Source organism: Pecten maximus, chromosome 15, assembly GCF_902652985.1.
Source record: "Pecten maximus chromosome 15, xPecMax1.1, whole genome shotgun sequence".
NCBI lineage: Eukaryota > Metazoa > Mollusca > Bivalvia > Pectinida > Pectinidae > Pecten > Pecten maximus.
In genome coordinates, this window is record NC_047029.1 from 26,177,997 (window position 1) to 26,193,151 (window position 15,155).

The 15,155-nt window shown below is 37.6% G+C and overlaps 1 protein-coding gene across 1 annotated transcript in view; it reads left to right on the forward strand.

Annotated features, from left to right (window-relative positions):
* Positions 1–15,155, forward strand: part of LOC117343578 (BMP and activin membrane-bound inhibitor homolog) — a 37,588-nt gene that overhangs the window by 13,987 nt on the left and 8,446 nt on the right. The window contains exon 2 of the mRNA XM_033906002.1: positions 14,214–14,552. Coding sequence (XP_033761893.1) covers positions 14,214–14,552 — 339 coding nt within the window. The remainder of the gene's footprint in view (positions 1–14,213; positions 14,553–15,155) is intronic.

Sequence of the window (15,155 nt, forward strand, 5' to 3'; positions counted from 1 at the left end):
GAAATGTTTATATATTTGAAATCGCTATAGAAAGTTCAGATCTCTAAAACGCTTGGTAGATAAGGCAGCTGTATAATCGAAATCTGTACCAGCCAAGTGTCTGGACAACATTGTCATAGACTGTTTTCATTAGATTAAAAAAAACCTATCTATAGTAGTATCGAATGTATAACGACTAGACATTTACTATAAATCAATGTGGGAAATTCGTGACTTTTCAACATTGTTTCGGAGTCAATGATGATGGATGTTGGCTTTAATTTCATTAAAAAAAGATGAGTGACATCCTACCAAATTTTAGATATTCGCCGCCCTTTCCATCAACCCGCTCAGTTTTTGCTACCTAGGTGTACATGAAATATAACGTCCTAGAGGGTTAATGCACCAGTTTCTGTTTTGTTTTTTGACAGAATCGCTTGTTCATTAGGAAATCGACATGCATACTCTCTTATACTTCACTTTACCATGGATGTTTACATTTTTTTTACTTTTTATATAAGGCATTGCATCAATTTTGTATACAGTAATCTTCTCGTAAACGAAATTTAATCTTTTTTGTATGATACCTTTGGCATATCGATCACGATTGTTCATTTCCGGTTCCTGTCCGTGCAATATTCACTAATGTATCGTGTGCGTCTGGCAATATTTTAGTCGCGTTTTCTTTTCATTTACAAAATGAATTATGTCTCTGTGTGAAGAATCCCCAGTCACTTTCAATATACTTTTGTATAAACACAAAGTGTTTGATAGACGGCTTGCTATAACAACGGATTTACTAATGTCTACATCCATGCACGTATCTCACCTCTCGATCAAACAGTGTTTAATGCCTCTAGCACTTTCAAACATCTCTGTCACGCCGATCATGTAGTACTTATATATGAAATAAAAACATATAGACATGTACAATCAGACCTCGATCTTAGCTGGCGACTCGAAGACTATGACTAAAATGCGCCGCGAGCGAACACTCGAGTATGTACAGAGATTTCCACATTTAAGGAAAAGTCGTTGTCTACTGTGCGCACCGTAGCCGGGTTGAGGGTTCCGGAAGAGTTAGGAACGGTGACATTAGGTCGCCAGCGACTATAATCATAACGAAACTCGCCCTGTGAAATAATGACTGCATACCACTAGAATATTACGGAAACGTGTATTGTTTGCTTGGGAGCAGGAGCTATGTCTTGTACAAGGCAGTAATGAAATTGATCGCTATCAGAAGAACTCAAATATACCAGAACTCCGAGCAGGCGGGTCTTAAGACGCCCCTATTATTACGCTTGGCAGACTTAAATAATAATTTGACAGCGAACGAAGACGATGTTTAAACGGTTGTAGGAACTTTAAAGGGCCGCCCGCTTTATAGCTATCGGTAGCCGTCTGTATTGTAGTTGATTTTCTTGCAAGTAAAGCTTAATAAAAATGACAACAGACATGCCCATTTTAAGCAAAAGCGTAAAAAATAGGACAATGCTACAATACAAATAAATACGTCGTACAATATAAATGTCATTGTTTCTATTGAATTAAACTGGGTCCGATTAATTAAAAAGATGTTATGCAGGTATAATTATTTCAATATGGTCATTGTTCTGAAATAGGTTGACAAAATGAAATAGCTGGGTGTGTCGGGTTCCTGTCAGTCTTTCCTTCTGTATGTCTGACATGAAGTAGAATCAAATGGAAGAAGAGAAGTTTACTGTAAAATCTAGAATAGGAAATTCTCTTGGTGCATGTACAAATGTACTACCGATTATCCAACCGAATTTTAACACTGTGTGTGATATATGTCATAAATTGTGTTTAAATAAAATTACGATAGAAAATTTTCGTTTTAAGACTTTTCAAATGTTCTGATTTAAACAGGCGATAACGTTAGCACAAGCGTACAGGATACGTATATAGTAGAGCCGTTCACACAAACAGAGTCGGGCCAGGCCTGCGTTGCTCTTTTGACGGGATATCATCTTTTGTATGGCTTGTCAGCGCCTCCCAATGGGCCCTATTGTGTTCGAGGGGTGTTTAGGTAACTGTAGACCCATTCAAACATCCCTTTTCTTATATCGAGTTTCGTTTCAGTTTATTATATACGTATAGATGGGTGCATTGGTACGAGTCAGAGTCACCTTAACGCTTAAACAGTAATCCGAGTCACCCCTACGCTTACACAGTAAGAGGCCGTATTCATAACTAAATAATACACCATTTGAACATCTTTAACTTTAAAGTGTCAAAATTGTTTAGAAAAGTGTCTGCTTGAGTCAAGATGAATGGATTAAGGAGATAAACACGCTATTTTAATAGCTAACCGAGCCACCGAAATCGTGTTACCGCGATGTATTGTCGTAATGCGACATTTTATAAACCTGAAAGCCCCTGTAAGGTTATAGGAATGTGCCTGACTGTAAAATCTGAATGTTCACGTAATATGAAAATGATGAACCAATGATGGGGACGGCCTGGAGAAACAGTGATTATCCGTTTGGTTGCAATATGATCATTCCTTTATGTGTTGTAAGACGCACGTCAAGGATTTTTGACCTTTCCTGATTAAGAACAGACCTTGGAGTCGGGTGCTATTGTACTTTTGGTGATGTGACATATGAAAAGCTGTCTGTATTGTTCAACAATGACAGTGATTTAAACAGGAAAAGTTACGAGGTTTTTCTTCACCCTACCAAGGGACTTAGAATTTATATTATACGTCCCTGCCCTACCTTTCCCACCAGCGACTCCTCCCTCCCCCAGGAAAAGTTACGAGGCTTTTCTATTATCTGTCCCTGCCCTACCTTTCCCACCACCGACTTCTCTCTCCTCCCCCTCCTCCATCATTGCAGCAATTTGTAAATTGACTAATAACAATGAATTCGGTGGAAAATTGACGGAAATTAGGGGAAATTCTTCTTCGCCAGTAGATTTGTATTTTTATCGTAATATCTAATGGAAGACGTCGACAAGAAAATCCATTCACTGAGGAAAATGAGACAAATCTTATCTATCATCTACGAACGACGAGGTCAAACAGGCTTACCGATGTTAAGGTAGCCCTAGGGCTGACACTTTCTCGCTCAGCGACACCACAATACACCGTATACACCGAGGGACGCCTCACGGGCGGTTTTGTACGAGGTGGAGTAATCTGGTGAACTATCAGCATGTTAAAATACAGGTTTTCTTGTACAAGGTGTCAAATAGCCTCCATTGTTGTTAGTTTGTGAGCCGATCTGTCACTTCACTCAAATGATTCTTTTCTGTTTCCAACAAGGTTGCTCGCCATCTTTGAAATTTGATGGAGAAGGGTCTTCAGAATATTAGATAATTTCATTTTGGACGCGTTCAGTAAATGGTCATGATGAATTCAATACACCGCTTGAATGGTGTCAAGAAGCAAATCGTCCGGGCCACAAATGTATTGGTGTTTGTGTCCTGTTTGATTTAGGGGACCCCCTATTGGGGGCCTCTTGTTTATATTCATCAGAATACGCTAGCTACGGTTTACTTATGTACATCTTATATTTATATATATTTTGTAACACGCTTTTGCCTTTGCCGACCCAGAGGTGAAAAGCTTTATAATGTTTATAACTTTTATACACAGATTTACGCCAAAATTGACTTGGCGTCGAAATGGGGTGATGCATTTATACGCAAACAGATACTAGCTATTCCCAGTTGGTCTCTGTATCGCCTTCGGTTTCTATGAAAAACGGTAGTTTGATAACGATTCGGAAAGTAAATCGATGTCACTGAATTTGTGTGCATATGAAACAAACGCACTACCTGCTTCTTCTTTTGTCGTGTTACTGAGCTAAAGCTATGACCCTGGGATCCCCCTAGTGAACCCATGTACATTTAATTAATGTATATGTATTCCTTTATGCCTTATATTCATATAAAAGCCAGTTACTATCATTATCATAAAAATATGTTTTGTCAAACTCGGTAAATGTGATCAGTCATATTGATAAACTTTGAGTAGGTCGATCATTTCACCTAGATGATGTATAAAAAACCTGCTGACAAGCCTCTCAAATACAATCAGATTATATGTCGCTTGGACGTGCCCCGCAAGCCGAGTGTTGATCGGGTGATAACGAAATACATTATCACCTTCTTAGCTTACCAGCACATATGGGACGTATACTGCCATCTATAACACGATAATATATATGAAATGTCGGTTTTACCTCCTGCAAGTTGCGTCACTACAGTGACTACACTAAGAGAAATTTACACGTAGTAATTATTTGTAGATGCTTGGATTTATGATTTGATATTAGGAATTCAATTTTCTCACTTCTGCGGTTATTTTCTTCGACAAAGTTATGCGAAAGATTCGAAAACACGAATAGATCATCTCAGTGGATTTCATACAATGTGTGTTAAGTTTAAGATTTTTAGCATTGACATGGCTTAGTTCCAGTTGTACATTTGTATACAAATTCTCTGTTTAGTGTATATTAAATAGAGATGATCCATATTTACTGATGGACACAAAGCTTGAATTGCTAATGAAATAAGTAAACTGTAGTAATTTTCTTACTCCTGATTTTTAAATGACGACTGTTTTTTAACTGTCGGCAGAATTTGAAGTACCGTGCGTGTTTTCGGTGCAGGAAATTCCACATTAGGAACATTTGCACCTATGTTCGAAGTGGCGTTAATGTGACCCCGTTGGGTCAGCCCATCGCAGTAATAATGTCGTAAATAACAGGACTATGATAAGACAAGATTGATTGGCCGGACAAATTGTTTACGCCTACGTTGGTGGTCCTTTGTTTTTTCTTTTTGCTTGACCGCGGAAATGTCGCGGGACTACTTTTAATGCAGGTCGTCAGCGGGACTGCCCCGGGCTGTGTCATAACGTGTTGGTGAAAAGTGGTCTTCCATTCTGGCAACATTTTCATATCAACGTGGTAAAACCTTCATCAATTTACCTCTCACTTTTCACGCACTGTAATCTAGTATTATTTCGAGATTTCTGGATAGCTCACAATTTACGTTACGATAAATTGTATCCTGTCATGAAATGACATTCCACGGAAGCATGCTAATAAAAAACAATAAGACCTGACCACACATCAAGCTCTGGATAAGAATCCATGTTTTAAGAAAGTGAGGCAAAGGAAGAAGATTTTCTTATTTCATACGCGACAGTGATTTCGATTGGCCTTGTCATTCAACATATCTTACCACATGTGAAAAATAGTTCGTACAGAAGGCCCGAAATAGGACAGCTGCTTCTCAAACACAAGAAGCAATAATGAAGATAAAAAATGCTGAGTTACAAATTAGAATTTCTTCGGAATATGAGAAATATGACCTATGGGTTTGAAGTGCAGATTGATGTTTACTTTTGTTAGAGATTGGTATTCTTACGCAACATGAAGCCTACAGACGGAGAAGGGATTTAACTGTTTTGGTATAGCTGGGCAGAGCTCGTGATTATGTCGCGTAATTCTTGACTACTGAACCGCGTGGTTTAATCCAAATTACCCATATCCAATCATGTAGAATAGTTTTCTTATTGAAATAAGGTACCCTGGAATGGTATAACACATAGACACAGTAGCTCATATTGTTATAAAATAAGTGAAGGTTATTTCAAGTATCGCCAAATCGCAGCGAAGGTGTATTCACAAAGTTTAAGGGTATATATTTATTTTGTATCTGTATCGTCACATACTACTAAATTGATCGAAATCGTTCTTATCGTTGTCAGAATTATTATTTTTAGTAAACCCATACAAAGACATTTGTAATCTTGACCTGAAATATTATTGACTAAAAAATTAATAATGATTTGTCGTGTATGAATAAGAATAATATTGATATAATCATAATGAAGCGAAATTCTGGTCGTTTAAGCATTAAACCATATACCAAAGAACAACGACACCCTGATGAAAGCGATACAATGTTGGCAGTGAGAGTATGAAGTGCTCTTTATCCATTTGTATAAAGTGCGGTTACAGAAAAGTGATAGATGCTCAGGAATTGGTCTTCCTCACGTAATCGATATTCAGTCATTAGTTATAGCCAGGTCAATTTATTGATTACATGCTTGATATCGAATAGTTCAAGCGAGTTTTTGAAAACGTCATATCAGAAATTGAGGCTATGTTAGTGAATGCTCCGTCAGTTTCCAAACAAAAAAAAAAAGCTGAAAATGAACGGTATATTTAAAGTTACAAGATACAAAATTATAAATAAGAAACATTATTCTGATGTGTGCCTTTCAGTTGAAAGGCAAAAGTCAAACGCGCAAATCACGGGTGTTGACTAAACTACACGCTCGACTAATATAGCCAGACGGCTGATGCATTGGCGAGAGTCGTCCTACGTCTTCGGGGTTTCTTTTTCATGGCTATTTCTCCCGAAGACTATAAATCTCAATAAACTACCCTACTCCGCGTCGTTCTTCATCACTTCTCTACTCCAGACTACAGCATCCCATCGAAAACATGCATTCCACTGACTGCGCGTTACACGGGAACAGTAATTGTAGTGGCTTACAGAACGAGTCGCGGCTTTAATTGAATATTCGCGAGGGTGAAAGGGTCGCCAGTGTAGTCCCATTATTACCTTTTCTCTCGTGCTTCTCGACGTTTTCCTTTCTGAAGAACTTGAATTCTTAATTACTCTAAGGAGTGCTAAGGGAAAGAGGGAAATTATTTTCTCGCAGTATCTAGCTGAGAAGGTCAGAAAACTTGTAAATTATGAGTTACAAACGTTAGAATCATGTTTCGTCTGTGATTCGTTGCTGTTGCTATGGACATTTTAACTGCCGTCATAACAAGGGAATATATTGCTTGTATTGCCTCAAACGACTGCTTCTGACAAATTTTCTTTGTTGCTGCGAAACTGCAAAACTACACTGGAATGGTATGCCAGATAGTTGTCGACCTGAATAGCTATTTGTCATATTTGCTTGTGTTTGGAATCTATCAGAAATGGCCAGATCGGTTTCTGTTATAGGTCTGCAAGGGACTTCTCTGGTACCAAGTCTGCCGTAGAGTACATTTTGAGTTACAAAACTAGATTTTTTTTTACCTAGGGTATTTTTATTGATGTTTCTCGGTGTGGCTTTCTAGGAGGTATCTTAGTCCCAGCGATATCCATCACACCTGCCTAGAATTACAATGATCTTATAAAAAACAGGCATTTCTTTTTTTTCAAGAAAGTATCGAAGGAATTTTCTGACAAGACAATTTCTCGGAGTCTCATCTAAAATGTCTTAAAAATGTGTGGTCCCCACTTCATCAGACGGCTCACGGCACTTCAGGGCCTTCAGGCGAACTGGAGTCGGTGCTATATCACCAAGCTCATGAAGGGCACTGTCTCAACAATGGACTGTTGACTCATGCACTGTAACCTGTTTGAAGAGTAACGTATTCAAAAAATACTTTCATAGATCTTCAATATAACGCCAATAATACCAAGAAAAAATTCAGACAATTTTTAAAAATTAGTTTTCGATGAAAACTGTTCTGACGGATAAAAAAATAATTTCAGTTGAACTTGGAATAATTGGTAGAATATACTATACTTGAGTACTGGTTTAGAGGCCACATTTTACAGCATCTCTTAAGTACATGGGCGGGAGCAGGCCATCCATCCAATCCCGCCGCGGTATGGGAGTGCTGATAACCGGGTTTATTTTCTTTCTACGAGGAGGATTCTACGATGTATTGTGACATTGTACTGTTCCAGCTGACTTATGTTGACCATCACAGTCGAAGGAAGTACTTGTGTATATTTTAGCGACTTCTGACGGGTACATCTCCTAGTGACGGAATATGTTAGTACTGACATGATACAATCACTCCTGACAGGGTATGGCAGAGAACATCATCTCTGACAGAAAATATTCACCTTTAGGACGGCGAATCTATGCTTCTGACAATGTTCATGAACTTCATATAGAAAATATGCATTTGGCATTAATACATTTGACGGAAAACTCGTAATTTTGACTGTTCTAGTAGAGAGAAATTAGTTATTTTCTATATTTTTTTATATGGTAAAAGTAAAGAAATTTCTATGACTTCTTAAACACAGCCATCCCGCCATATCAGACCTACTCAATACCCGATCTGTAAATGGCCAACTTAGATAATTTGGAAATCATTTGGACATGCCTCAGTAAAGCTGATTTTACACGATCTATGAAAAGCACGTGGCGTTTTTTATGCTTTATATCAATGATAGAATATAGAGTTATGAGATAATCGGTTGCATTTTAAAGATTTTTTTACTCAATAGTTTATAATTATTTGCTTATCACACGATCTCAGCATGTCTACGACATATGACGTTCATTGCACCGTATTAAGTAGGTCTGATTTAAATGATGTGTGGACGAGATTTGGGCGAGACTTGTGTACGGCTCCAGGGAGATAGTATCAAAGAATCGTCGCGATAGTAAATCCGGCTTTTGTTTATAAAATAGCTCGATCCTGACCTAAAATAAACTGGACATAAATGCCGTTAAACCAGGGGTTCATATTACAGCGTTATAATCAGCTGTTGACAGGGGAGACAATTAGCCGGCGCATAACAATTCACCATGATTATCTGAAAGATAAACTTATTTAATCGCAATAAATTAACTATAATTACATTCGTATTATTCAACTCCAAAATAGAAATAATGGAATTCTTTATCTTTTTATAACTAATGCATAGAATTAAATCCCCGACCAGCTATTTACTAATTATAAAGTACATTCAGTGTAATAACGAGTTTAAACAAGAATAGAACTTCAGTATTACTAGAATTATCCTTGTCTTTCCGACTCTGGGGAATGAACGGAGTCAACGCTTTATTCGAAGTAGACAAATTAGACTGAGTAGGGACGTACATTTATGTATGATAATGTCCCTGGACTGAGAATGGATTTGTGTTGAGGAGGGTGGTTTAAATTCGATTCAAAGTTCAAATATAAAATTCGCGAAACATTTTCTAAATTACAAAATACGGAATTCGGATTACATATTACTTGTTCAGTTATAATCCGACTTTAAGTAGACACATTGACGTACCTTTTTCACACGTTTAAACGTGGACTGTACAACGAAAAACATTTCCCTATGTGGCTATATGAAACAAAAATCGTATATATTTATTATACACAAAACGACTTAATTTATACAAATGTAGGTATAATATCCAGTTGATGAATTAGCTTACGTAGGGCGGTGAGAAAGGAGAAACGAGACAGAGAGTGTCGTCTACAAGTCGGGCAGGCTTTTCTATGATGTATGGGGACCCGTGTCACCAGGGATTTTCAAGATCTACTGCTGTCGCTTAGAACGATAAAAAGTAAAAAAGATGAACGCGAAGAGTACACGGCTCTCGTTAATTAGATATATACGTTACGGGAAACCATTTTGATCTGCTCGTCTCGAGACATGTATTGTTTTCTGCCGATATATATATACATCTTGTTCTTTGTGGAACGTTTTTGTCTCGGTTATAGACTGATTAATCAACGGAATTGTCTTAACGTCGGCGTTTTTATGTCTCCGCTAGAAAACGAAGTCTCCACAGAATGTAATGATTTAGAAAACTGTTAAGAACGTTTTATAAGCCTATAGTTAAAAAATAAACTCTTTAACAACGATGTTTGCTAATGTTTCCTCTTCAAAACGAATTAGTCCCAAGCATTTGACCAGCCGTCCAGACTGACCCCTGATAAGACACAGCACGCGCAAATGCCATAACAAGTTGTATCGTCTGCTCAGCGGAAATACTCAGTTTGATAGTTTTAGTGTGACGGTAGATGGCGCCAAACGTACTTGTCTCGCGCGGTCAATATATCTCTGACTGCTCTTTAATGCCGACTTCTCCTTCATTTCTATCAAGATATCATTAAAAAGAAAAACAAATTTAGATATCCACTCCGTTTCCTTCTGACTGACCCCTAGATTGAAAAAAAAGATGAGATATTTAATTTTGATCAGATTGCGATAAGCCTCATCCCAAATTTCTAACTGAAAACAGATACTAGTACTCTAAAATTAAAATTAAACTGGGCAATATTACAAATGCTTAGGGGCTGATGGCTAGTCAACGTTTCCTTCTGTACACCTTGTCTTAAACATCAGATTTCTCTCGAAAACAAGCACCACTATAACCCCGGTTATGATAAGTTACCCTTCAGCCATACACATAATGTTTAGTAGATCAGTTCATCCGACAGTTTGTCGGCCTATAATATCGTTGTTGTTCCTTTGAACCTCGTGACCTAAGGGAATGATTATGAAATGGCGACGATTCACGTCGCATTGTCGCGTCAGGTTAGTAGCCTCTGGGAGAAACGGTCATCATGTTTACTTCAAGCATATTATTGAAGTCGATCAGTCGCGCGCCGGTTCTTCAGATCTTTACCTGGAAACAAATCACCATCACTTTCGTCATCATTAATCAATACAAGCCCGACGTCCATCTGTGATCATTTCCGGTGTGGCACCGGACGTAGCAACAGAGGCGCGTCAATATGGCGTCGATTGTTCTCGCCAAAGGAGGTATTAATTGATTTGTCTCGAGATTATAATCAAGGATGAAGTAATTATTGTATATTTCTATTACAAGATAAAAGAGCATTTCATCAAAACAATTTTAGAGATGAAATTGTCTGCTTATGAAGTGGGAGGTCGGCAGCTTCATAACGACTGACGTTTATTAACGACTGTCTGTGGCCCTGAGATGTGTACATATCGTATGACAGAAGCTTGCGTCATACGGCTACTTGATGGCGTTTATGTTTGGGCTAGCCTTCTATATACTGTAACGTTATTAATATTATATAAGAAAACAATGTACAAAAGTATATTTTACAAACGACTCTTATACTTAAACTGGGATTCAAAACACCATGCTTCGGATACGAACATCAGCAAAAAATGAAAACTTAAATAAGCTGTGCTTTAAAAGGTTTAGAGAAAATTGAATTTCACATGTTGGTGATGTAGATTTTAAGCTCAGTAGACTGTGTGGCTGCTGTTTGCTTGTAGACTAAGGTCTGCAAGGGATAATCCCCAGTATCAATAATTCATATGCTTTATAATCGCATGGAGATTTCTGTCTGCTAGTTTGCGGTACAGGTACAACTCACGGTAGAGATGCTGCGTCGACGCCTCGCGCATGCGCAGAGTATAGTGAGCATTTACAATGAAGAATGTTGGTTTGTCCGACGATTTCTTCCTTCCTTTCTGGCAACTGAATATAAAACAAATACGAAAAAAAAATGAAAATTGAATTCCCATAACTTAAGAATATTATAAACCGCGGAAAGGAACTGTCGAAAAATCAAATATTTACTGTTGTAAGCATATTAAACGTTATTCAATAGACGTCCTATGCTAACGAGACTTCTGGAACTGATAGCCCTAGACCCGTGAAGTTGATATTTCGGGATTTAAGCATTGATGGGTGAGACTAGTAGCCGGTTCAGCAGCCTTGGAGAGATACAGGCAGTAACAACCTAACATCATTCTGTATACAGTTAGATCTGCGTCAACTTGGAACAAGAAGACTATATTTTATGGGCAATGTTTATTAACATGTCGCTAGGTTTTCCAAACTTATCAAACATATTTCGTGATGAAGAGAAATATGTCTGCACGGTAGCCTGTCTTCCAGTATACGTTAGCTAGCCCAGCAATAATGATGGCTTCTTTCCCCTTACCTTGAACTATTCCACTAATGATACATATTTTCGTTTTCGGGTTTATGAATCGTCTGCTTGAAGTCAGCGTGAAACGGCAATGTGGTAATTTATATATGAAATGAAAGAAAAACAATGTCAAATTTGTTAGTGAATATTCAATTAAATAATTGAAATATCGAAATAATTGGAATGAAAGTAACCTGAAATTGAAAAAGATTCTATTTGAAAGGGAATCAAAGCCTGGCGGCAATAAATGAAATCGTTGAAAGTAAAAACCAAAAAATGCAGACACTAATCTAAGCTAAAAGTTCTCTTTTCTGTTTGATTCCTCTAGATATCAAACTTCCAATTAAGTAATGGAATTAGAGTATTAACCAAGAAAAAATCGCTATGAGTATGTTAACTTAATTATAGGAGACTGGCGAGGGCTTCCAGCTCGAGCTTGTGTTGGAGTGTTTGGAATGAGATTCAGAGCTTATGGCCTCGCTTTTTATTGCGTGATAAATACATTTAACAGTTCCTGAACGATTTATCGGTTTATCGATATAATAATGCAATTCTCCGTCAAATCTGATCCGAAATACATGTATTCCAAATTTTGATAAAATCCGTATCTAAATATAAAACGTTTTAATTGTAGAAACAACTTTTTGTTCTATTGTGTTCTGAACTCAATTTTCCGCGAGTCTCTGCTTCCGTAGCATAATTTTTAAGGCAAAGTTAAAGAACATCAAACGTTTTTCACAGAATTTTTAGCCTCGAACATTCATGCATTAAGTCCCAATATTACAGTTATAAACTATAACGATCTAATTTTTGGGTCAGTGTTTTAATATCTTGATAAGGGTTGCAAATGATTTAAAGATAATATATTGTTATTTTGTACATTTCTGTTACAAGTCGTGTAGACTATGGATTAAACAGTCACAACCCACCCTTTCCTAACACTGAATCACGTATCTATACAAATGCACTCGTTGAACCAGGGGCGCCGGATCCCTAACATAGTTCCCTAGAAGAATGCATCCCCCAATTAGTTCAGTTACAATCTGTTTCTCCGTGTGTCGATTTCGATAAAGCTACATCCGCGAGTTTTTTTATTGCAATTCGGCGGGAAAATACACAGCATGCAAGTGTTTGTACAGCAAGATATATACTGACAAAATACAGGACAATAATCCCCCGTTAGTCTATTTCGGTTCGACAGACTAAGAGGACACCTAGCGGCCAGAATTCACTTCCAATAAAACTCGAGACTTGTGGCATTCACCAGACGTATTTATTTGTCGTGGACCGAGAAGTGAGAATATTGACGATATCAGATTGGGGCTTAGAACGGGTCTTGCGGTAGTGTTATGGGAAAGCACATGGGCGTACACAGTTGAGCAGTAAATGTTATAATGCTCACAACGTTCCTGAGGGTCATACAATACAAGAAAGCTCAATATCATGTTAAATAAATTCAATAAATTCATTGTTTGTATACCTCTTTCTTGTATCATTTCGGGATACCATAAATCAATTCAGAAATGGTTTGGCGATTGCAACACTTCGTGTGAGCATTCTATGAAAGCAAGACTTAAGTGAGAGAAATGAATGATTTTATAAGAAATGAAAAGAATATGAAATTCCACTGAAACCCAGAGAACACCTTTGGAGCCGTCCTTACACGTCAAGTTAGAATTCTTTTGGCTGAAATTCTCTCAAACATTCTCTCAGCTGCTTCATTCTACATGCTTGTGGAGCGAACACACAACACTTTCTTAGCTGGCACAATCTGCTTCCCAAAGAATACCAGCATTAAGTTCCATATAACGAGATTGCCCCAGACGAAGCTCCATAGATTCAAGCGCTACTTAAGCCCCACTGGGCCACTAGAGTAATCGGGGGTTCTCAAGCGATGTCGGGCGTGATACGGCCTTCCAAACCTCGTGTGTCCCACACTCGGTCTATTAAAGGCGCCGACTCGATATCGGGGCAGACAAAATTCCCTGAGTCTGGATCGTATCAAAGATGACGGAGATTTAATATATAAATATGGTAACAATTTACATAAATATGTTTCCTCTGTCTTGTATTACAGCGTTTGTATAATGTTTTTATCATTAAAGGGACAGGGCCCCGTATTGAAATAATCCTTGTGTAAGGGTTTTGTCCTAGTCGACATTTCTTACATATATAACGACTTTACTATTACACGAGACGCTTACAAGGAATCGATACTTTGTACAAGTAAATGTATTTACCTACAAATCAGAATAACGGTGATGCAGAGCAGTTACAATTCAATTTCTCCATCAATCTGTTCTGGCGGCAGTTAATACTACTTCCGGTGATTTACTACTTCCGGTTTAGGCTAGGTATATGTACATGCATATCATAGTGAAATTGGATACAGTGACGAAGATTTTGTTCATTTTTCGATTGATTTCATCTATCTGGTATTGCTGCCATACATTTTAAACTATATATGACCAAGTGAGCCTAGATTGTATAAATTCATATTAAAAATAATCCTCATTTTTGTCTTTTCAGGTGAAATTCGATGTTATTGCAACGAGCCCGGGTGTATAAGCACCAGTTACATGTGCAAGTCGCCCCTAGGAATGTGTTACTCTCTCGTCCGTCGTGAAGGAGAGACAAAACGAACGACACAGGGATGTGTGGACTCGCTAGTACGTCAACAACAGAACTTATGTAGTGGTGAAGCTCTCGAACAGATGAGGGGCAATCGTCCCTCCACAGAATGGCCTTTACTGCACTGTTGCAAAAACGACATGTGCAACTATAACTATGATAAAAATGACTTTACGGAAAATGTTAACATTGTCATGAATACTGCAAAAATCAACAACACCAGTCATCACAGAGCAGGTAAATATTTTTCTGACTATTTTTATTCCATTCTTTGTAATATTCCCTATGAACAAATCCAAGGAAACACATTCTCGATATCGCGTAACTAAAACAAATTAATCAAAGCACAACTGGTTGGTAACCACGCATTGATGTGTTACCATTACTCCGTAAAGAAATGACGATTAAGTGGCATCAAGAATCTAAACGAAGTCTATATGATATCGGGAGTGGAACTATTGTATTATGATGGCGTAACAACCCTTTTCTTATTTATAGATACGCTCTTGTACGCGCGAGGGGGGAAGCAGATATCATTAAGCTTTGAGTGTATTCATTCGAAAGAATACATTCTGGAAAAGGAAAGAAAAAAAAAAGAAGAAAATTCATACCTTAATATCGAAAGCGAGTTTCAGAGTATTTTGGTCCAATAATCCGAATTATTTGTTTTGCTAAATTTTCCTGAATGATATGTATTAGTTTTGTCACGATAAAATGATAAAATTCAAATCAAGTGCTGTTACTATGGCAATATAATTATTATAATTACGTTATGAGGCACGTAGGCGTACTTCCGGTTGTTTAACATATAAACATATTTTGATGATATTAAACAACTAT